Raw genomic sequence first — 24,699 nt, 5'->3', positions numbered from 1 at the left:
GACCCTGTACTCAGTTCAATGGATGTCTGTGAGCCTCTACATCTGTATTAGTCAGGTACTGTCAGAGTAAGGGATTTTTGTGTTTCCTCTTTAAGGGCTTCTAGCTGTTTACCTGTGTTCTTCCATGTTTCTATAAGGGAGTTATTCATGTCCTTCTTAAAGTCCTCTATCATCATCATGAGATGTGACTTTAAATCAGAGTCTTGCTTCTCTGGTGTGTTGGGGTATCCAGGGTGCACTGTGGTAGAAGAACTGGATTCTAGTGATGCCAAGTAGCCTTGGTTTCTGTTGTTTATGTTCTTGCCCTTGCCTCTCACCATCTGGATATCTCTGGTGTTAGATGGTCTTGCTGTCTCTGACTGTGGCTTGTCCCTCCTGTAAGCCTGTGTGTCAGTACTCCTGGGAGACTAGTTCTCTCTGGGATGAATCTGGGTGTGGAGAGCTGTGGCCCAGGGTCAGCTCTGGTGTGTAGATGGAATTCTAAAGGATCCTGCCAGTGGTTGTTTCTTGGTTCCTGTGTTCTGATGACTCTGGGTGGGTCCCTCTTGGGCCAGGAATTTGACAGAAGTGGTGGTTTTACCTGTGTTCATATGCATGTCCACACTCCTGGAAGACCAGCTCTCTCTTGGTGGTATTTGGGTATGGAGAGCTGTGGCACAGGATCAGCTCCGGGCCCAGAGGGAAACCAGAAGGTTCCTGTTCCAAGTTGTTCCTCAGTTCCTGTGTACTGAGGGCTCCGGGCAGGTCCCTCTGAACAGAAGTGGTGGTCTTACTTGTGCTCACAGGCTTCTCAGCACTCCTGGGAGCCCGGCTAGACCCGCAGTCTTCCGGTGGTATTTGGGTATGGAGCACTGTGGCTAGATTTTATTTCCTTTTCTTTCTTTGTTTGTTGTTTTCTTCCTTTGATATTTTCTTTATTTACATTTCAAATGTAATCCCCTTTCCTGGTTTCTCCTCTGAAAACCCCCTATCCCATCCTTGCTCCCTCTGCTCACTAACCCACCCACTCCCACTTCCCTGTCCTAACATTCTCCCACACTGGGGAACTTTGTCTTGGCTCCTTATTTCTCTCAGTCTGCCCATCCTAATTCCATCCCCAGCTCCCCTTCCAGGTATACCCAGTTCTCCATGGCCACTGGACAGCTACAGTAAATAACTTCTTCCCTCTCTCATCTACCCCACTGCCATAATGCCATCTCTGCACTCACAGGCCTCAAGACCCATTGATAAGTGGACAGATTGGTGCACCAAAGGCAGACAATAGACAGAGAGGGAAGAGAACTTGATGTAACCAGAACCTAGGATGTCTCCTGTAGGGGCCAAAGAGGAAGCAGGACTTCTCCATTTTCCTTCTCTCTTGGGTTCTCTCTCTCATGTCATTTGAATATCTAGCATCTTTTATTTTTATTTTATTTTTGTTGTTGTTGTTTACTCTTTTTATTTTAAGCCCTACTCCTCTCGCCTGATGCAGTTCTTGACTGCGGACAATTGCCTATATAAAATTCCCCATTCCAATGCGCTGCTCCCCTCCCCCCCCCACCAGCTGATAGCAACGTTGGGCTGACTCTGACTCAGTCTAGCCTGTATCCGTTTTGCACCCTTGCAATCAACGCTAACATTAATGCTGTATGTTGCTTACCACCATCCGGGATACATAACTTCTACCGTTTTCTGTGGAGCTCCACCGAAGACAGCGTCCCTCAGTTGGTCTCTCCATGTCTGGTCCTCTTGTTCGAGTGCCACCTGTAGCTGTCCAGTGGCCATGGAGAACTGGGTACACCTGGAAGGATGGAATTAGGATGGGCAGACTGAGAGAAATAACAAGCCAAGACAAAGTCTCTGATCAAGGCTCAAATTTTAATATTCAGCTCTGAATACTTATGGGAAAACCCAAGGACCAATCCCTTTGTTTCAGCTGGATTGAGTCACAAAGGAAGCTCTTCAGCAGCTCAGCAGGTGGGCAGTTAGTTGCTCAAGTCTCTGGCAGGAAGATTTAAACGTAGGGAGGCCAGGCCCCTGCCAGGCTAGGGGAAGGGCACAATTTACCAGTCAAAGACAGCTCAAAACAAAACTGGTTCATGCATTAAAAGTCTGGGGCTAGGCCCCTGCTAAATTGTGACTTTTTGTGGCAGACTAGTTTTGGATGATTTTAGAGCAATGGCCTAAATTCCAAGTTTAATACTAATATTACATTCTAGAAAGATGGCCAGAAACTCAGAGTTCCTCTCCCATAACATGAGCATCATTTGGCTGTTTGTGCTTATTTGCAAGAATTAAATATTAACGAACCGACATAACTCATGATATTCCCTTGTTATTGCTTTAGTGAACTCCTCTGGCTTTGATTCAGGGTTCCCATGCCAGCAGACTGAAAAGCTAACTTTAAAAAGTGGTATTTGTCTATGTGCCTGTGTGTTTATGTGTGTACTTTCTGCTTATTCTTTTGAGGCATAGCCTCTCCTTGAACTTGGGACTTACATTTTCTTGGCAAGGCTGAAAGTCAGCAAGCTCCAATGATGTTCTTGTCTCTACTCTTCTTCAATATAGGGTTACAGGTATTTATGGGATAACCAACTTTGTTTTGTATGTTTTAAGATTGTAATTCTGTTTCTCACGATTGTACAACAAGTGGTCTTAACTACTAGGCCATCACTCTAGCCTCTAACTTTTATTATTATTACTTGTTAGTTGTACACCAGTGTTTATTGCATCATTTTTCACAACTGCCAAGTAACCAAATCAATGAAGGTGTCCAAAAAAAGAAAAAGAGAGCAGGAAAATGTGGATATACATAAAAACAATAGTCCTAAAGAAAAATAATGGCTTATTTTCTACTGATCAATATGCTTTTTTTTAAATGACCCCACTCCAACCTCTGAACTCATAAAGGTAGAAAATGTCAGTCCTGGTCAACAGACAGGACACCTGAAGTGGAGAGAAAATAAGCAAAGATAAAGAAGCTGGTTAGTGTCAGAACTAAGAGTTTGGCTTAGTTCACGACTAAGATCTGAAGAGGCTTTTAGAGCTATGCATGGGAGGCAGAAGGAGAATAAAGTGCTAACTTTTAAATTTAGAAGTAGAGCAAAATGTATCTTCATAGTTCAGATAATCCATTATTCACTTTAACTTTTAAAGCTTGCAAACTATCCCCCCTCAGGGTTTTTATTTGTAGATGTATATCACAAGGCTTCTAAGTGTTTGGTGTAGGCAGCAGTCTGAGAAAGAGGGTCACTGGTTGGATTGCAAGCTTACAACAGCTTTATTTCCTGATAAGTTCTCATTTTATCAGTATTAGCGAAGGTCAGAAAGATTTGTTCGAGGGTTACTTGTTTGACAGAATAGTCTTCTAACTTGAACAGCTCTTTAGCTTCCTCCAAAATTTCAAATACCTTAAAACAAACAAACAAACAAACAAAGGCAAAGTTATCACATAGTATCTCTAGGTGACCCTTCCCTCACTTGACCTTCCCCAACCTGGACAAAAAGATAAAAGAAGCCACAAAGCACAAGAGAGAATGATGGAGAAGCAGGTAGGAAGCAGCGTTAGTGCCTGCCACATCATTCTGCATACACACACTTTTTAGACAGAAATTCTACATGTAGCCCAGGCTGGACTCAAACTGGAGATTATCCTGTCCCAGTCTCCAGAGTTCAGGGACTGCAGGCCTACCCATCCATGTCTAACTAACCATCACCATCCTCTTGTTGAACATGGCATAATAATAAAATTTAGGAGTCAGAAGACTCAATTAAATTCAGGAGGCCTTGGGAAAGTAACAAAATTTCTAATTCTCTTCTAATTAGATTCTCATTCCATATGCTTAAGTCCCAATATTTTCTATTTGCCCTCTATTAACACATTAGATTGGCATGAATTTCACAACCACCTTCCCCCAGCAGATTTCCTTGCTTTGAATATAGTAGCCAATAGTCCCATGAAATTCCTGGAATTTGATGTTACCTAAGAAGAGAAAGATTTTTGACAAGTGAGTAATGGAGAGGATCATAGTGTTTCTTTGTAATAATAATAATAATAATAATAATAATAATAATAATGATGATAATACAGTATTGTTTTATAATGTTGGCTGGCCTGAAGCTAGTCTAGGGTGATCTGAAACTTGCTATGTAGCCCAGGCTGACCTTGAATTTATGGTAATCCAACTGCCTTTGCTTATCATGTTCTAGAATTACAGGTGTGCTCTGGATACTACTATTTGGTAGTTTTTAAAAACTCCTATGTAGTGTCTATTTTAATGGTCCCCACATATGCCAGAGAAAATATGTTCAATTAATACAAAGGATGATATAATCCTCAAGATTATAATCACTAACAGGGATGAGCTTAATTATCTCAATATATTTACTTCCTTACAAAATACTACCTTATTACTTATAGTTTGAAAAACTGCAGAGAGTTGGCTAATTAAATCTGGAAAAAAAATCATAGCTTACATGACCATTTGTAAAACCCAAGAGAAAATGTGGAAGAGTCTCGAACACATGGGCACGGGAAAATTTCCTGAACAGAACACCAATGGCTTATGCTCTAAGATCAAGAATTGACAAACTGGACCTGATAAAATTGCAAAGCTTCTGTAAGACAAAGGATACTGTCAACAGGACAAAACAGCAACCAACAGATTGGGAAAAGATCTTTACCAACCCTGCATCTGATAGAGGGCTAATATCTAATATATATGAAGAACTCAGGAAGTTAAACTCCTGAGAATTGAATAAACCTATTAAAAAAGGGGGTAAAGAGCTAAACAAAGAATTCTTAACTGAGAAATATCGAATGGCGGAGAAGCACCTAAAGAAATGTTCAACATCCTTAGTCATCAGGAAAATGCAAATCAAAACAACCCTGAGATTCCACCTCACACCAGTCCAAATGGCTAAGTTCAAAAACTCAGGTGACAGCAGATGCTGGCGAGGATGTGGAGAAAGAGGAATACTCCTTCATTGCTGGTGGGATTGCAAGCTGGTACAACTACTTTGGAAATCCATCTGGCAGTTTCTCAGAAAATTGGACACAGTACTACCTGAGGATCACTCCTGGGCATATATCCAAAAGATGCTCCAACATATAACAAGGATACATGCTCCACTCAGCCTTATTTATAATAGCCAGAAGCTAGAAAGAACCCAGATGTCCTTCAACAGAGGAATGGATACAGAAAATGTGGCACATTTACACAATGGAGTACTACTCAGCTATTAAAAACAATGAATTTATAAAATTTGCTGGCAAATGGATGGAACTAGAAAATATCACCCTGAGTGAAGTAACCCAATCACAAAAGAACACAAATGGTACATACTCACTGATAGTGAATATTAGCCAAAAAGCTCTGAATACCCAAGATACCATTCACAGACCACAGGAAGCTCAAGAATAAGGAAGACCAAAGTGTGGATGCTTCGGTTCTTCTTAGAAAGGGGAACAAAATACTCACAGGAGGAAATATGGAGACAAAGTGTGGAGCAGAGACTGAAGGAAAGGCCATCCAGAGGCTGCCCCACCTGGGGTTCCATCTCATACACAGTCACCAAACCAAGACACTATTGTGGATGCCAAGAAGTGCTTGCTGACAAATACAGAGGTGGATTCTTGTAGCCAACCATTGGACTGAGCATGGGGTCCCCAATGGAGGAGCTAGAGAAAGGACTGAAGGAGCTGAAGGGGTTTGCAATACCATAGGAAGAACAACTATATCAACCAACCAACCCCCCCAGAGTTCCCAGAGACTAAACCACCAACCAAAGAGTACACATGGAGGAACCCAAGGCTCCAGCCCCATATGTAGCAGAGGATGGCCTTGTTGGGCATCAATGGGAGGAGAGGCCCTTGGTCTTGTGAAGGCTAGATGCCCCAGTGTAGGGGCATGCCAGGGTGGGATGGTGGGAGTGGGAGGGTGGGTGCGGGAACACCCTCATAGAAGCAGGTGGAAGGGGGACTGGATATGGAGGTTCTGGGCGGGGGGACCGGAAAAGGGGATAACATTTGAAATGTAAATAAAGAAAATATCTAATAAAAACAAATAAACTTTCTCCTAGAAGTTGCCTTAGTCATAGTAATTTGTCAGAGTGACAGAAAGTAACTATCATGTATAGCTTAGTGACTCACAGTAAGGTTAAATATAACCAACACCAATACTCTAGATGTCATCTGTGTTGTGACCAACTAATTTTCTCTTCCTTAAAGGCAACCACTTTCTTGGTTAAGTCCCTATAGTTTCTATGGCTAAGCATCTCTTAGCTTTCTTTATTGTATTAATATTTAAGAACAGACTCTTAAGCATAATTGCTTTGTTTTGAATTCACTGTTCTTTACACAAAGACATACATATACTATATATTCTTTTAATTTCTATTTTTTAAAATATCTTGTGATATATAGGTATATATCATTAACTACACATCCAACAGAAGGCTAATATCCAAACTATATAAATCCAAATATCCAAAGAAATAAAAAAAAAACCCTAGATATCAAGGCAAATAATGCAATTAAAATGTGTACATATTTGAACAGAAACTCCTCAAAAGAGAAAACTCAAATGGCTGAGAAACAAAAAAATGCTCAACATCCTTATCTATCGGGGAAATGCAAATCAAAACTATTTTGAGATTCCATCTTATACCTGTTAGAATGGGTATGATCTGAAACATAAATGAAAGCTCATGCTGGCAAGGATGTGGAGTAAGGCGAACACTAATCCATTGCTGGTGGGAGTGCAAACTTGTATAGCCACTATGGACATAAGTGTGGAAATCAGTATGGCAGTTCTTCAGAAAATTGGGAATCAATCTCAAGATTCAGTTGTATATCAAAAGAACACTTCATCTTATCACAAGGACACTTGCTCAACTACATTTGTTACTGTTCTATTTATAATAGCTTGTTATTAGAAACAATCTAGATGTCCCTCAACTGAGGAATGGATAAAGAACATATGGTACATTTACACAAAGAAGTATTTTTCAACTGTTAAAAATAATTGTCATGAAATTTGTAGGCAAATGGATGGAATTAGAAAACATCATCTTGAATGAGGTAACCCAGACTCAGAAAGATTAAAAATATGGTCTGTATTCATTTATATATAGATGTTGATATTATTAAATAAATAAATAATAATAATAATAATAATAACTCAACTATAATTTGTAGGCTCAGAGAGGTCAGGTACAGAGGAAGGGACTAAGACATGGAGAAGAAATTTTGTGGGTGGATTGAGTGCTGGGAGGGGGCAAGAATGGCAGGATCAGGTGGAGAGAGAGAAGGAGGGCATGTGGGGAGAGACAGCTATAATTGAGGGGCATTTGAGGTCTGGTATGGAAACCAGTAGAAATTGCCTGAAGTATATGAAGGTGCTTCTAATGAAGTATCCAAATAGTGGGGGGGACTGAGTCCTGATTGTCCATTTCTTGTCACCAAACACAGCTTCTATAACCAAGGCTGGGTTATAGTATATTGAGTTCTTGGTCAAAGGGATCACACAGAAATTCCAAAACAATACAGGCCTTTGCTAAGACAATAGGTTGTTCTTCAAACTAACAGCAAGGCTCCAGTGTTGAAGACAAACTTTACACAACGCATAGAAATTCACAGGAATTATTAAAATGAGTTTAGTATAAGGGTTCAATAAACATGAGCAATTCAATGAGAAGTATAATTGAAACCATGTAACAGAATAGTAAACATGACTTAATAGTGATGAATCAACTACACCTATCTATGTTACCTGGGAAAGTTACTTTAATGAAATTTTTGAACTCTTCTACTTTATCTTCATCCTTAGCAATATTGATCTTTACTGTTAGAGTGTATACATGACCAAACCTCTTTCTGACGTGCTGTGGGGTGCCTAGGCATGTAAACCTCCCTTTCACCATGATGGCCAGCCTAGAACAGAGGGCCTCACATTCTTCCATTCTGGGAGGAAAAAGAAGATATGTCTTAGGAGACTCAGGGAATACATTAAACAGCTAGGGTTGGAAGTCTTAGAGCTGGAAGCCTTGGCATTGCAGATGGTCACCACTAAGATCATATTTGGAAAGAGGACATTTGGAAATTTAAAGCAGTACATAGCCAAATCCTCATTGGATTTGCTAACTAGTATTTCTCTCAGTTGATTGTATCAGTCAGTTGAGCTCTCACATGTAGCAGGTTCACCTACAGTTGCTTCTCTGTAACTCCTATGTTTAGGAAAGTTTACTGACTCATAGTCCTGGCAGAAATTAATTTCATCCTATACCCATTGCAGTTTCTAGTTTCCAGCTAGGCTTCCAATGGCTCTTACCTGTGGGAAGTTATGATGATAGCTTTACCGGTCTTACAGATACATGTAACTGTGTCCCAGAGCAGATGCTGGGCTACTGGGTCCATGCCAATAGATGGTTCATCCAAGAAGACAATTGAAGAGTTTCCCATTAGGGCGATAGCAGTGCTTAGCCTACGTTTGCTTCCAGCACTCCATAATGTGAAGAAGAGAGAGTGATATATGTCATTAACTCATAGGATTGTTTGTACATTCAGGTTACTAGATAAGACTCAAAATGGATGATTCAAGTGTGTGTGTGTGTGTGTGTGTGTGTGTGTGTGTGTGTGTGTGTGTGAGTGTGTGTGAGTGTGTGTGTGCATGTGTGTGCATGTATGTTATCTCCATGAAGTTACAGAGATTCTTTTTTTAATGCAAAAAATTGTTCAAATATGCAAAAGGTTGACTCCATCCAAGTTCCAAGTAGGATATGTTGTTTTCCTGATGTCTGAGCTTGGCAGGGTGCTAGGTTATTTTAATCAATGCCTCCATGTGCCAGAGGTAGAGGTGGGCTTTGTTGGCATTCACTCTAAACAACAGAAGCACAAGATAGTTCACTTAACAGCAATGACACAACGTCTCACCTGTACGTGTGGATAAACTGGTCAGCAATGGGTTCCAGGTGCATTGAATGCAGAAAGGCTTCCACATACTCATTAATGTCTTGCTCTGGGACCCCCCACAACCTAGCATACATGACCAACGATTCCCGGCCTGTCATGTGGTTCAGCACAGATTCAGACTGAGGACAGTAACCAATTCTTGACCTAATCTGAATCCAAAAGGGTAACTATGAGCAGTAGATCCATGTCAGCTCTTCCACAGAGTATAAATCTCATAGGGATGAGGTACAGCATATGGAGCCCTACAATTCCCACTAGGATACCCCTACAATTCCCACTAGGAATGGTTTATTCTTCTACCCTTAGCATTTTTATAGGGGGAGTTCAGTGAAGTAAAATAAGGCATTAATATCACTAGCTGGAATTTCAACATATATGTATTGTATATTACTACTATGTGCCTCAAATAGGTCGTTGTCTATTAGATGAAGTTGCCTATTTAAACATTTGTTTAAGTGTTTAAGAGACAGCTAGCTATGTTAATATCCCAATTACAGTATTTTGTTTACATCAAAGGTCAGCTAATCTCTGCCAGATCAGCTCTCTCACAGACAGGAATTATAAGCTACCTGTATATATATAAACTATATAGAAATATATATTTTAATGTATTTAGCCAAGTTAATGCTGAAAGAATTAAGGCAACTTATCACTTCATGAGTAATGTAGAGTAAAATTTACAGTGCGAATTCAGCCTTCTCAAATGCCAGTTAAAATACTCAAAATTTGTTGAGGGAATATAGGAGAATTAACCCCCCCCCAATGCTTCATTAATAATGTCCAGGATATAACCTAAAATTAATTGGCAAAAGATGTATGCCAATTAATCACACTTGAGTGAACACAGTAGAAAGTGGAGCTCAATACAATACTGGAATAATCAGAGGCAAATTTTAAAGAAATTTTTACAACTATCCTTAAATGAGGATAATGAAAAAAGCTTGCATTTCAGATAAGTAAGAAAACACAACAGAAAATAAAGCCACAATAAAGAAACAAATGAAAATTCCTTAGCTAAAACTTATGTTTTGTGGCCTGGGGAGGTGGCATAGTTGGTAACATGCTTTTCATCGGAGCCTGAAGACTGATGCTCAGATCCTTAGTCCTCTCATAAAAAGCTGGGCCTGGCAGTAGTAGGGGAGAGGTAGATCCTGAGGGCTTGCTGGCCAGGAAGCCTAGTCAACATGTGAACTTCAGCTCCAGTGAGAGACTTTGTCTCAAAAATTAAGGTGGAAAAATGACTGAGGAAGATACCCAATGTTGACCTCTGGCCTCTCCAAACACAAATATGTGCACGTTTACCCACATAACTATTCATACATATGAACAAGTACAGGCAAATAAAATAATTGTGTCAGGAATAAAAAAATCAATCAAGTAAAATTAACATGAAGTTGAATGTAATTTGAAGATAAAAGAATAAACTAGTCAACAGGTATATGTGTACTATCATTCAAACAGAAAATATATAGGAAAACGAAGAGAAACACAGGACCTCTGGGGCCAGATCAAAGGATGAGCACATGTAGAAACAGACTCATGAGGGGAGCAGGAAGAACATGCATGTCTGTGGCAGAAGCCATGCTGTCTCTCCTGGGAAAGGTGCATGAGTGTTCTGTAAATCACTTCCTTGAGGCAAGGCCCCTTGGAGTTTTTCTCCCACCTGGCAAGAACCAGTGCAGATGAGAACCAGAATGACTGTGTCCATCCTTTGGAGATGGAGCCACGATTCCTGCCTATTTAAAAGGTTAAGTAAAGACATGAATGATCAAGACCTTTAAAGAAGCTCCCTCATTGGATGGTCTCAAAATTAATAGGCATATATGAGGAAAAAGGAAGGGGCCTGGCAATGTCAACTACTTCTACTTCTTCTGAGGACCTAGGCACGCTGATACTCTAAAGAGAGGGAAAGTTTAAAATTTACTTAGAGAAGATAGGGCCTAAAGGTCAACAATAAAGAGTTCATTCTTAGGATTAGTTCACTCTAAGGATAAGTTATTAAGTAAAATTTGCTATGTTCTTCAAAGAAATATAAGCTGGATAGATTCATCTGTGTCTTAGGTAAGGGCTTATACAAAAGAAAGAACAGTATGAGTTGATTATGGCATAAAGACAATTTACAATGTATTGTGAACATACTGAATTAGGAGGTGATAAAACACAACGGTTATATTCCTGTTAAAAGTTTGGATTCTGATAGTCTTTTACTTTGAAACTGCATGTCTGCTGCTGGCCTGTGAATAAACTAGATGTGCCTGGCTAAATATAATCATTTTGGCTTGCAATACAATGCTTAAATCATTATGGCTGGCATTATTCAGGTGTGCTTAGCTATGACATAATCATTTGGATTGTAATAGTAGAGCTGGTCCTGAATGTGGGGTTTGCAGGTGAGCTGAGGGCATGAGAGTGAGAGAACCAGCAGCTTGACCAGCTCAGATACCTCTCAGACATCTACCCCATCGATGAACTGCTGCAGTGCATGAAGGAGCTGGCCCTACAGATTCAAAAGAGATCTCCATGACACAGAGCAACAATGGGAAATCTGTGAGGAGTCCCAGTGAAGTCCCAGTACTGCTAGTGTAGCAGAAACCAGAGGCCTTGTGCCAGACCATCAAGTCATTGCAATGAACATTCGCAAGCAAATAAGTGTAGACAAAAGAGTGTACTGTGAAACACACTGTGACACATTACAGCTTCCACTCCGAGCTTTCCTCCGTGGTTTTTTGTTTGTTTGTTTTTTTAACATGGCTGTTTCTTTACATAGAGATTGGGAAGACTATAGGGGAGGACATTATTTCCTAAAACATGAATTAATCAGTGGATTATTTACTAGAGAAGGCCAGACTAGTCAATCAGTTAGGAACAGCTCATCTCAAGACAGCAGTCTCTCACCTGACAGCTTGGTTAAATCTAACATGATGTTGCCTAGGTGTTATTGTGCAGAAACTGGAAGCATGATATGCAGGAGGTGATATTAAAAAAAAAACCTTATAAAATGTACTTAGTATTATGTTATCTTTTCAATAATAAAATGCTATGTAGAAAAAAGAAATGTATAAAGGATAACACATGGACTACTTATAGGAAAGAAAATTGGTATCTTTTAAATATTTTCGAGAGTTATATAATCTTACTCACAATAAGAGAAAAACTGTTCAAAGTGACATTTAAAAAAAATGGACCACATCCCCCCAAAAAATGACAGACTGGGTCAAATAACCTGTTGTTGTAAACGAGGGGAAATAGATACCGTCATACATCGCCACTGTGCATGCTCACACAGCTACCCAGGGGAAGCAATCTGGCAACTTTGAAAAGATTGAATGGTACACAACCATATCTCTAATAAAATGAAAACAGACCTTTGTAGTTAACTGTATATAAACATATATAGCATATATAGCATGTTAAAGTGAAAGAATGGAGCAGAGTTGGGTGCAAGAAGGACTGAGGGTCACTAGCTGTGCCCCATATACACTGTCTTCTTATATGCTTAAGTAGTGGATGCATTTGTTCAGTTTAGATCCTCCACTCTGCCATGAGGTAAATATGCTCTGGTTCTTAGAAGTTGGTCTGTTTTGGCAATCTACTGACATCCCAGGTGTAACTCTTCAACTTCCGTTGGTTGCATATGCAGCTTTCTTCAAACTCGTGTATACACTTTATCCTTATCACCCAGCTTCTCTATGTATTACTCCACTGTACCAGGCTTCAGGGAAACCCACTAGACAATTTACAGGTTGACTGTACCCAAAATCACTAGTCAGTTTCTTTCTTGAAAGTTTATTTTTTATCTGGCTCAAAAGAAAAAAATTTAGCCAGATTTTCCCTCTAACTCTCACTATATATATATTGGTTTTTTCGAGACAGGGTTTCTCTGTGTAGCCCTGGCTGTCCTGGAACTCACTCTGTAGACCAGGCTGGCCTCGAACTCAGAAATCCACCTGCCTCTGCCTCCCAAGTGCTGGGATTAAAGAAGGCGTGTACCACTACCGCTCAGCTAACTCTCCAATTTTTTATGATTTCTTTTCCAGTTCCTTTATTCAGTACTTCAGTATTGATAACCTACCAAATTAAGTTTATATTCTTTCTATTGTACATATTCCTGATAGACTGTCTCATCCACTTTGACAATTTAAATTTCATCTGTACTTATCACTTTACTATCTTGTGTTCATCCTCTTCAGTCTATATTCTAATTTAAATGTATCATTGATGCCTCAAGATCCAATACCCTCCAAACATATTCTCTCAAGATATTTATTATCTTGGTGACTGGTACCTGGGTACCATCTCTCTCTCTCTCTCTCTCTCTCTCTCTCTTTCTCTCTCTCTCTCTCTCTTTCTCTCTCTCTCTCTCATTCTTCCTTCCTTCTTTCTTTTAAACTTACATACAAATAGAGCTAAATCCTTTCAATCTTTTCTATTTCTTCTCATAACCATTTTTTTTTCTAAGTGCAGTTCAAACTCTATGTCAGAGCAGGTTATAGGTAATAGTTGTTCTCCTTGAGTCCAGCTGTATTTATTTCCAAACATTTTGTTTCACGGGCAGGGATACTTTCTTTCTTTCAAATTCAGTGCAGCCTCATATTCTGCCAATTCTGAGATATGAGGACTTACATTTCAGGATCCTTAGCTTCCCCCCCCCATTCTGTAACAATTTGCCTGGTTAACTCCTCTATTAAGACACGAGATCAATGGCTAAGAAGGGAAGTACCTTTCTTGGATTTTTAGTGACACTATTGCCATCAACAAAGGCAAATCCAGAGGTGATAGTCTCTTCTCCAGTCAGCATTTTGAATGTAGTAGTTTTTCCTGCTCCATTTAATCCAAGCAATCCAAAGCATTCAGACTTCTTGACTACAAGGGAGATATTTTCCACAGCCTTGACAACAGGACACTTAAAATAAATCTGAGAAAGTTAAAAAAAGGGAAACTCACAATGTACCAAGACACTGGTCATGGGTCAACCACAGCCATTACCTTAGACTCTCAAAGTTAACAAACTGTGACAATTCCATGAGAGTCCTCTCCCTTCCAGCCCTTTGTAGAACTGCAGTGAACCAGTACAGCCTCAGGTAAATTCTAGGCAGGGAAGATACTTAAACCCCAAGGCAGCTAGCCAGTAACCATTGTAACTAGCCATTACCTTTGTAACTTCATTAAGGATCAATGGGGTGTTCTGTAACCTGAGCAGCAGTGCAAAGACTTTTATTTTTTCTTTCCTTATTTCTTCATCCTCATCTTCTTTGGTTCTTTGCTTAGATACTACAGCCTATATTTTCAAGGCAAGGGGTAGTAACACATGTGAACAGTCTACAGAGAACTGGTTTAAGCCAACAGGTTTAAGAGAGCTAACCTGTGGATATAATCTGAAGGATAAGAGAAAATACTTGAGCAGTTTCTAGGACATTTCTGTCTCCTGAATTCTTACATGCAAACATACTTCTGGCTGGCTCTACTTTAGAAGATATGACAGTCGAGGAAAGTCAGACAGAATCCTATAAAACAATTGCTATAAAAATTTTGTAAGAGCCAGGGGCAGTGGATGGCTACTAGGAAACAGTGATTTCTGAACACAGTAGGTTATGTGCACATACACACGATGGTTGAGTCAGCATGCACAGGGCCTGCACAAGCTCAAGCTAGACAAAAATCCCAGCATGGAATTTGACAGGAAGGTGGACACAAAATCCCAATGGTAGCTGAGGAGCTATTAGTAATTAATTGATGTCTGCTGGAAGACATCAATTTCTTTAAAGGAATGAACCCTTTAAAGGTATGAACTCTAGTTTAAGAGTACACATCCAAGAATATTTGGGCAGCAGAAATTGGACCCAATGGGTTTAAAATATAAAAAGAGGGCATAAAGTTGGGTGGATATGGAATAGGGGCTGGATCTGGGAGGGGTTGAATGAAGGGAGGGAATATGATCAAAACATAGTGTATGAAGTTCTCAAAGAATAAAAAACATGTTTCTATAGTTAGAGTGATATGTTCTTACTAGCATAAAGGCAATTATTTCAGTTGTAGCTAACCCTAGACAGATTTCCTAGAGGATTCAAAATTTTGTATTAAACTCTAAGATGCTTATACCTCAAATGAGCCACAGATCTATTTTAGTGTAATTAAATAATATTTTCTTTAAAAAGTAAAAGAAGTGAGAAAACATAAATTCATAATTTTTCTGATCAAATGGTTTGCTTTCTTTAAATTATACTTAAAGTGCAGTTGGATACTTACATGCCTGCCTTTTCTGAACTTATTGTAGAAATAAAAGATAATGTTTCGAAAGACAAAGCTCTTCAGACTACAGGAAACAGACTCCAGGGATAAAAGCAAGAGGAGAAAAACCAAGCCCATGGTAGCCAGTGTGATCAGAAACTTCCCAATCCCATGCTCTCCAAAGCCATACACGTTGTTCTGAGTGTCTGTGGATACAAGAGACACAGTCTCCTTACTTAAAAAACCAGTACAGAACAAGTTAGGGAATTCCCAGGGGGTCTCACTTGCTCAGAGGAGGGAGGATGGGGGAAGAATTATGGGAGGGAGTAACTGGGAGGGAGATTGTGAATGGGATGTAAAATGAATAAGTAAAACAATAATAGCAACAAAAACAAATTGTTTGAATTAAAAACAAACTGGTACAGATTCTAAGAAGGGGCAAAATAGTAAGACATACAGGAAAAAAGTGATCTCTGTCTTTGGTTTTTTGAGACACCTCACTTAACTGAGACTGGCCTCTTTTTTTTTTGTACAGAAGAATAATCTTTGGTTATTTAACCTTATGAATATAGTACTTGGTCTTCATTGTTACTCTTTCAATGACAATGATCTCTGATTTGTAGAACAAATTTATAAATACACCTTATAGAATAACAATTTTCATTGGCAATGTACAAATTAGCATCAAAGATTACACTAAACTATCTAAAATAATTGTATATGCATTTTTCTTTTTTATTGGATATTTTATGTATTTACATTTCAAATTTTATCCTCTTTCCCAATTTCTCCTCTGCAACCCTCTTCTCCCATACCCCCTCCCTCTGCTTCTATGAGGATGCTCTCCCTCCCACCCACCTACTGCTACCTCACCATGCTGGCATCCCCCTACACTGGGGAATCGAGCCTTCACAGGACTAAGGGCTTCTCCTCTTATTGATGCCAGAAAACGCCATCCTCTGCTACATATGCAGCTGGAGCCATGGGTCCCTCCATGTGTATTCTTTGGTTGGTGGTTTAGTCCCTGGGAGCTCTGGAGGGTTCTTGTTGGTTGATGTTGTTCTTCCTATGGGGGTTGCAAACCCCTTCAGCTCCTTCAGTTCTTTCTCCAACTCCTCATTGGGAACCCTGTGCTAAGTCCAATGGTTGGTTGCAAGCATCCACCTATGTATTTGTCAGGCTTTGGCAGAGCCTCTCAGGAGACAGCTATATCAGGCTCCTGTCAGCAAGTACTTCTTGGCATCTACAATAGTGTTTGGGTTTGGTGCCTGTATATGGGTTGGATCCTCAGGTGGGGCAGTCTCTGGATGGCCTTTCCTTCAGTCTCTGCTCCACACTTTGTCCCCATATTTTCTTTAGACAGGAGCCATTCTGGGTTAAGAATTTGGAGATGAGTGGGCAGCCACATCCCCCAACCGGGGGCTGTGCCTAACCTCTGGATATGGTTTCTATAGGTTTTTCCCTCCCCTTTGTTGGGCATTTCAGCTAATTTCATCCCTGTTTCTTGCTTTCCTGGAATCTGAGACTTGCTGGTAGCTACCCTTGGCCTTTAACCTGCTCTATAGTTGAGCCCTGACCTTCTTTCTTTCTCCAAAGTCCCAGGTTCACAGGCATTCAATTTTAAGTTAGATTTAAGAAGTGTAGGATTCAGCAAATAAGTAATCATCTTGTTATCTTATTCAATCTTCCTTGATGTGATCATTTATAGTTGTTATAAAAGTTGATTTTTTACTGATTTTCTAACTTTTCTGTTGTCCTTTTGGCACTGAGGACTGACAATGGACTCAGAGGTACGTTCAGTGACCTACCACCAAGCTGAGCCTGGCCCTTTCGCTAGTGTTCGGTGGGAGACAAACTTACTATACACTCAACGAACACTTGACCTCATTTTCTGTGCAATTTTTCTCACCTCTTTTTTTTTTTTTGGATGGAGCCCTGTGAAGCCAAAAGTCTTCAATTTTTATGAGATATGTTTATTTTTATCTTCTCTGTGCTTTTTGGTGTCACATTCACTAAACTCAATCTCATGTTGTTAAGATTGAACCTCTCTATTTAGTTTGTGCATTTAGATGACTTATGCACAGTGAATTAAATTTGGTGTGTGTTCTACCGTGAAGACCTGAGTTTACTTTTTTGCATATGGGTATTTAGTTTTCCTAGCATCATTTGCTAAAGACTCTTCCATGTGTCTTTTTTTCTTTTTCTTTTCTTTTCTTTTCTTTTTTTCTCCTGAAAATGAAATGACCACATGCATGTTTTAACTGTGGACTCTCCTATTCTCTGAGTTACTCTACCCCTATCTCCAACTCCCAGGATCTTTTGTAGTCTATGCAAGCCAAGATATGATAATGCAGCCAAAGACGGCTCTTAATGTTTTTAAGCTATGGTTTATGTTTGTCAATGTAGAATTTTTGCCTAAATTTATTCCCAATTATGCTGTTTTTGATGTCAATATAAATTAAATTGTTTTATCTCCTTTTCAGATGTTTTATTGCTAATACATGGAACTATTTAGATTGTTTTTATGTATACTGATCTTATAATCTGCAACTTTGCTAAACTTTGTTCAGTGCCTCAAACAGTTTGAAGAGATCAACTGGGATTTTCTACATATCAGATCATGCCATTTATAAAAAGAGGTATTTTTCCTTTGTTCATTCTCTACAAGCTACCCTTTATTTCCATGCGTAATTTTAGTTGTTAGAATGCCCACTGTGCTATTAAACAGTAATGGTAAAACGGCAGTTCCTATCTTCTTCCTGAAATGAGTGAGAGTCTTTCTCTATTTAGTCCGATGTTAGTTTTGGCTTTTCATGAAATTGGAATTTCACATAAGTAAATAATCATATTGTATAGTTTTGTTTCAAGCTTGTTGAGGTGTATAATACAGAATAATTTTCACATGGTGAACACAGTCTGCATACATGGGTAAATTCTACTTTGCCATAGTGTATAATCCTTTAATATGCTTCAAGAGTCAGCCAGCTAGCATTTTGTTAAGATATGAGTAAAGTAGGCCTTACAATCCAGTTAGGGTAAGATTCCTCCTCTTATATCATGAGGAAAAATGTGAGAAGTATCAGTGGTTGTTGTTGTTATATTTATTATTGTTTGTTTGTTTCCAGTTTCTGGCTATTACAAAAAAAGCTTCTATGAACATAGTGGAGCACGTGCCCCTGTGGTATGGTGGAGCATCTTTTGGATATATGCACAGGAGCTGTATAGCTGAGTCTTCAAGTAGAACTATTTCCAATTTTTCTTAGAAACTGCCAGATTGATTTCCAGAGTGGTTGTACAAGTTTGCAATCCCACCAGCAATGGAGGAGTGTTACCCTTTCTCCATATCCTTCTCCAGCATGTGCTGTTGCTTGAGCCTTTGATCTTAGCCATTCTGATTGGTGTAAGGTGGAATATCAGGGCCGTTTTTATTTGTATTTCTGATAACCAATGATGTTGAGCATTTCTTTAAGTGCTTTTGGCCATTTGAGATTCTTCTGTTGAAAAATCTGTTTAGCTCTGTACCCCATTTTTTAAAAATTGGGTTATTTGATTTGTTGGTATCTAACTTCTTGAGTTCTTTACATGTTTTGAATATTAGCTCCATGTTGGCTGTAGAGTTAGTAAAGATCTTTTCAGTTTCATGATGTCCCATTTAGCAATTATTGATTTTAAAGCCTGAGCCACTGATGTTCTGTTCAGGAAATTCTCTCCTGTAACAAGGTATACAAGGCTATCTCCTAATTTATTTTTTATGAGATTTAGCATATCTGGTCTTATGTCGAAGTCCTTGATCCACTTGGACTTGAATTTTGTGCAGTGTGATAAATATGGACCTATTTACATTCTTCTACATGCAGACATTTAGTTAAACCAGTATCATTTGTTGAAGATGCTTTTTTCCCTCCATTATAAAGTTTTAGTTTTTTTTTTTTTTTGTAAAAAATCAATTGTTTATAGGTATGGGTTTATTTCTGGGCCTTCAATTAGATTCCATTGATCAACCTGTCTGGTTCTGTATCAATATCATATGGTTTTTACACTGTTGCTCTGTAGTAGCTTGGGGTCAGGGATGGTGATTCCTCCAGAAGTTCTTCTATTGTTCAGGTTTGTTTTGGTTATCCTGGATTCTTTGTGTTTCCATATAAAGCTGAGAATTGCTCTTTCAAAGTCTATAAAATTTTGATGAGAATGGCACTAATTCTGTAGGTTGGCAAATGACCATTTTCACTATGTTAATCGTACCTATCCATGAGCATAGAAGGTCTTTCCATCTTCTGATATCTTCCTCAATTTCTTTCATCAGTGATTTGAAGTTCTTGTCATATAGGTCTTTCAGTTGCTTCAGTTAGAGTTACATCAAGATATTTTATATTATTCATGACTATTATAAAGGGTATTGCTTTCCTATTTTTCTCATCTTGTTTATAGTTTGTATGAGGAAGGCCTACTGATTTGAGTCTACACCAAGGTGATGTCTCAATTCTGAACATCTACGTCCTAAATTCAAGGACAACCACATTTGTAAAAGAAACTTTATTAAAGTTCAAATCAGAACTCCAAACAATAGTAGTGAGGGATTTCAACACCCCACTCTCATTAATGGAGAGGTCATTGAAACAGCAACTAAATAGAGAAACAATGAAACTACAGATGGATTTGATAGATATCTATGTGATGGTTTGTATATAATTGACCCAGGGAGTGGCACTTTTAGGAGGTATGGCCTTGTTGGAGTAGGTGTGTCACTGTGGGCATGGGCTTAAGACCCTCACCCTAGCTGCCTTCCACTAGCAGCCTTCAGATAAAGATGTAGAACTCTCAGCTCCTCCTGCAGCTCCTCCTGCACCATGCCTGCCTAGATCTGCTATGTTCCCACTTTGATGATAAGGGACTGAATCTCTGAACCTGTCTCCTGAGAGGCTCTGCCAAAGCCTGACAAATACAAAGGCAGATGCTTGCAATCAACCATTGGGCTGAGCATGGGGTCCCCAGTGGAGGAATTAGAGAAAGGATGGAAGGAGCTGAATGGGTTTTGCAACTCATAGGAAGAATAATATCAACCAACCAGAACCCCCAGAGCTTCCAGGAACTAAATCACCAATCAAAGAGTACACATGGAGGGACCCATGGTTCCAGCTGCATATGTAGCAGAGGATGGCCTTGTTGGGCATCAGTGGGAGGAGAGGCCCTTGGTCCTGTGAAGGCTCAATGCCCTAGTATAGGGGAATGCCAGGGCAGGGAGGTGGGTAGGAGGGGGAGCACCCTCATAGAAGTAGGGGGAGGGAGGATGGGATGGGGGGTTCTGGAGGGGAAACAGGGAAAGGGGATAACATTTGAAATGCAAATAAATAAAATATCCAATTAAAAAAAGAAAGAAAAAAAAAGAATAATAGAAATAGAGGAGAGCGGATGATTCTCAGATTCCCAGCACAAAGGATCCTAAAACATCTTGAGAAGTATTTGCTGATTGTTGCTGTTTTCCTGGGTGGTTTGAATATTGTTTATTCTCTTCCCCTTATTCATCTCAAAGTTTAATAGTTTACTGAGTTGAAAATTTTTACTTCTTCCTTAGTTCTCATTTATTTATATATTCCTTTCATAAAATGAATTCTTTCCTGAGTTCCATGGTCATGACTGCTTTTCTTATTTACATTCATATAGGGCTTCTTTAAGTGTTTTCTATAGTGATATCTTACTGGGGCATGAGTTGCTTTAGTTTGTGTTTACTTGAGAAGGTTTTCAATTTCTATTGATTGTAAAGTTAACTTTGATAGCTAGAGTAAATTTTGTGAACAGTTCACTTTCTCTCAGAGTTTCAAACATCATTCCATGCTTTTATGGCTTCTAGGGCTTCTATAGGGATGACTGATATAATTCTGAGATTAGTCATTGTAAGTAATTTGAAATTCTTCTCTTGCAGTTTTTAGAATTCTTTATTCTGTAGTCTTAACAAACAATAATGTGATGTGGAGAGGTATTTTCTGGTCATGCTTACTTGGGGTTCTAACTGCTTCTTATTGGCTGTCCATACATTCTTCAAAGGTAAAAACAACAACAATAAAGTTTGTGTAAGCATTTCATTGATTAGGTGTAATGTACTTCCAATTTGCATCTCAGCTCATTCTACTCAAATGGAAGACAACCAGGTTTTCTTACTTGACATAATCTTAGTAGAAGTATAGAAAGTAGAAAAGAATATAGTGTTTTTATGAACCCAGAGAGTTCCCAATACTCACATGGGTCACTGCAATCCATGTAAATGCTTCTGAATTCCCTAGCACACAATCTTTTCACCTCATAGTCATCAAAATACTTGCTGATACTCATTGCAAGATTGTAACTAGGCAGTGTCATTAAAATTGCCCTTATGAGGATGTGGACAAAGTTAGGAAAGTCATTACCTGTAATTAAAAAGATAAAAGATTAGCTTCAGTGATAAGAAAAGTAGTGAACCTCCTTATTAAAACAAACTTCTCCCATGTGGTTAAGCGATTCTCAGACAATTCTCAAACTATCAGACAATCCTTGAGAAAGCACCACTGGTTGCCACTTGTACCCAGCCAGAAAGCTTGTGGGAAAATAACAGTATTAATCACACAATCGAAGAGTAGCTTTTGGTAACAGTGACTTCCTAGAATCTATTTTCCTTTTCTTTTTATTCTTGGTTCTTTTCCTTTTTCTCTCCTCCCCGTTCTCTTCCACCTCAATAAATAACCACTCAATAAATATTTGCTGATTTCCAAAATCACAGTTTTTTATATTATTGGAAAGTATTCATCAGTTAATTTTAAATTCTCACATTATTTCACTCCTATTTAATTTATTTATTTCCTGGAAAAAGGAGAAATTGTATGGTGTTCTTACCATAAAATTGCACGATAGTGTAAATGATGATACTGAAAATAGTTGAAAAGTAGTTAAAGAGCGTGATTTTGATGTAGGCAGCAGTGCTACTATTGAATAGGAAGCTTCCAAGATAAGTGAGAGGAACAACACACCAGCCAAAAAGCATAAAAATCAGAATTGTGTCCAGGAAGTTGTAATGCACAACAAATGCCTCCAGTTGGCAGAATCTGAATATGCCCTAGAACATAGAAAATCGGGATGAAGGATATACTGTGCATCCACTGTTTCTACTAGATCATAATTATTAGGCACTCATGTTTTTAAATTTTATTTATTTTTTTAATTTTTAAGCTTTAGAGTGCAAGCCTTAAAGTGAACCGTTTCTTCAACTGAGATTATTACAATGAGCACAGTAACTAAGTTTCTCTTTCTGTCTTTCTCCTCTTTGAAACAGTCCCTATTTCCCATAGCCATGATCAAATTCAAAGTAATTATCTTTGTATTAAGCCAAACAGAATTTTCCTTGGAAAAAAAGGACCTTGGTTATAGGTCACTTTTCTTAGGACTTCCCTTATGGCTGTTTTGCTCAGTGTGCCTCTGGTGGCTATTCTGAACCTTGGGATTATTTTTCAATTCCTCTGAATTACAACTGAGAAGGGAACTGAAGAGCACACAGAGTTAGAGTGGTATATATTTAGAAAAAATACTAGTGCTACTAAGGACATTTCCAAAATCTACATACTGGCTTGTAATTTCAATTCTTTAAAAATAACACAGTTGTACCTTCTGATCAATAACATGATTATTTAGCAAGATCACTAATTCATGGAAAGAAAGGCTAAACTAAGAATGTCCCATTAGAATCTTGTGTAGTTCTTGGAAATAGAAAGTATTTCCAAGTACTAGTGTTTAAATGAAGCATGTGAAGAGAATCAGTAATTATACAACCTAATGCCCCTCATTACAGGGGACTGTATGTCCCCCTAACAACAAAGTGGACTGTATAGTCAGGAAGAAATTGTGGGAACCTTAAGGCACAAGTGTGAGAAAAGCCTTAATTAGAACTGGTTTCATTTAAATTTACCTGGTGAAGCATGTATTCTGTTGTTATATAGGATGTGAGTCAGTATAGCAAAAACAGGAAATTAAACAATAATGTAAATTAAATGAAAGGATTTTCTTGAAATAAGTTGCTTTGAAAGTTTATATGAAAACAAAAAACATATCATGGCAAATGGGACATTCTGCCAAAGAAAATTAGTAGAGAGAGTGGGGGAATGGCAGTGCATAAAGAGAATGAAATATATCCGAACACTGCTGCAGTTGAGATAGACTGTTACAAGCAGCACATTATGGAGTTGGAAAAAGGCCTCAGGTGCAGACTTCTTGCTTTTATGCACAAGGCTCTGAGTTCAGTCTTTAGTACTATCATAAAGCAGTCCATTACATACACACCAACAGGACAGAATTAAACAATACAAAATATAATTAAGCGCACATTGTTAAGTATTACAGTATAAAATGAGTATTTCAAATCAGTGGGAAAAGGCTCATTACTTTAAAAGTAATGTTGGAGTAATGGATTAGCTCTTTATGAAAAACCAGAATAATTACATCATGTCTTACGAAGAAATAGTTTTTGAATGAGGAAAAAATATCCACTAACAATATTGGTAAAGTGCATAGAGTCTGAGGCATTAAAGCTTGGAAAAGAAAATACTCTCCTTCAAGATTTTATGGAGTGGAGAATCAGCATATTTTGAGGCATATCTCCAAATCAATATTGACTCAGCTATGCAAATCCTTGGTAAGGTTAATAATTCTAACATTTACTTAAATTTAAGTTCATAAAAGATATGTTTCTGTTTATACTTTCCAATATACGTCTAATGAAGAGATAAGCTAATGTCAAAGGCAGAGTAAGATTTTTAGAAGCAGGAAGTTGCAGAGGTTGGAGAGATGGCTCAGTGGTTAAGAGCACTAGGTTGGTCTTGCAAAGACCTCTCTTCAGTTACTAGCACACTCATAGTGGCTCCCAGCTATCCATAATGCCAATTCTAATGGACCTGGCACTCCAGGGGTATTGGATGCATACATGGTACACATATTTATATGGAAACAAAACATCCATACACTAAAAGAAAATCAATTAATCTAAAAACAAATTTAACTTCTTTTTTTAGTTGTACATCTTTACTTTCCTTCTCCTGCCTAATTGTCCCAGCTATCTCTGAACACAACATTGAAAAGGAGCAGAGAAGTTGGGCAGCGGTGGCACACGCCTTTAATCCCAGCAGTTTGAGGCAGAGGCAGGTGGATTCTGAGTTCAAGGCCAGCCTGGTCTATAGAGAGAGTTCCAGGACAGCCTGGGCTACACAGAGAAACCCTGTCTTGAAAAACAAAAAAACCAAAAACAAATAAAAAGAAGAAGGAGGAGGAGGAGGAGAAAGAAGAAGGAGAAGAAGGAGAAGAAGGAGAAGAAGGAGGAGAAGGAGGAGAAGGAGGAGAAGGAGGAGGAGGAGAAGAAGGAGAAGGAGGAGAAGGAGGAGGAGGAGGAGGAGGAGGAGAAGGAGGAGAAGGAGAAGAAGGAGAAGAAGGAGAAGGAGGAGAAGGAGGAGAAGAAGGAGAAGAAGGAGAAGAAGGAGAAGAAGGAGAAGAAGGAGAAGAAGGAGAAG

General features: G+C 38.8%; 1 protein-coding gene across 6 annotated transcripts in view; it reads right to left on the bottom strand.

The window, feature by feature from the left end:
• Nucleotides 1-3,235: 3,235 nt before the first annotated feature.
• LOC116102882 (ATP-binding cassette sub-family A member 3-like) overlaps nt 3,236-24,699 on the bottom strand; it is a 139,290-nt gene continuing 117,826 nt past the window's right edge. For 5 of the 6 annotated variants that reach the window (XM_031388115.1, XM_031388117.1, XM_031388116.1 and 2 more), the window contains 10 exons: nt 22,043-22,262; nt 21,415-21,579; nt 15,197-15,384; nt 14,103-14,228; nt 13,671-13,865; nt 8,912-9,099; nt 8,310-8,480; nt 7,752-7,942; nt 3,888-3,961; nt 3,236-3,389 (listed from right to left, as the gene is read on the bottom strand). In XM_031388115.1, the coding sequence (XP_031243975.1) occupies nt 3,249-3,389; nt 3,888-3,961; nt 7,752-7,942; nt 8,310-8,480; nt 8,912-9,099; nt 13,671-13,865; nt 14,103-14,228; nt 15,197-15,384; nt 21,415-21,579; nt 22,043-22,262 (1,659 nt within the window). In that variant the 3' untranslated portion in view covers nt 3,236-3,248. The remainder of the gene's footprint in view (nt 3,390-3,887; nt 3,962-7,751; nt 7,943-8,309; nt 8,481-8,911; nt 9,100-13,670; nt 13,866-14,102; nt 14,229-15,196; nt 15,385-21,414; nt 21,580-22,042; nt 22,263-24,699) is intronic. The other variant, XM_031388118.1, reaches the window with a different exon arrangement.

The sequence above is a fragment of the Mastomys coucha genome, unplaced genomic scaffold (genome assembly GCF_008632895.1).
Source record: "Mastomys coucha isolate ucsf_1 unplaced genomic scaffold, UCSF_Mcou_1 pScaffold21, whole genome shotgun sequence".
Lineage (NCBI taxonomy): Eukaryota > Metazoa > Chordata > Mammalia > Rodentia > Muridae > Mastomys > Mastomys coucha.
Note: the sequence above shows the minus strand (reverse complement) of the source record. Positions and strands in the feature narration are given on the sequence as shown.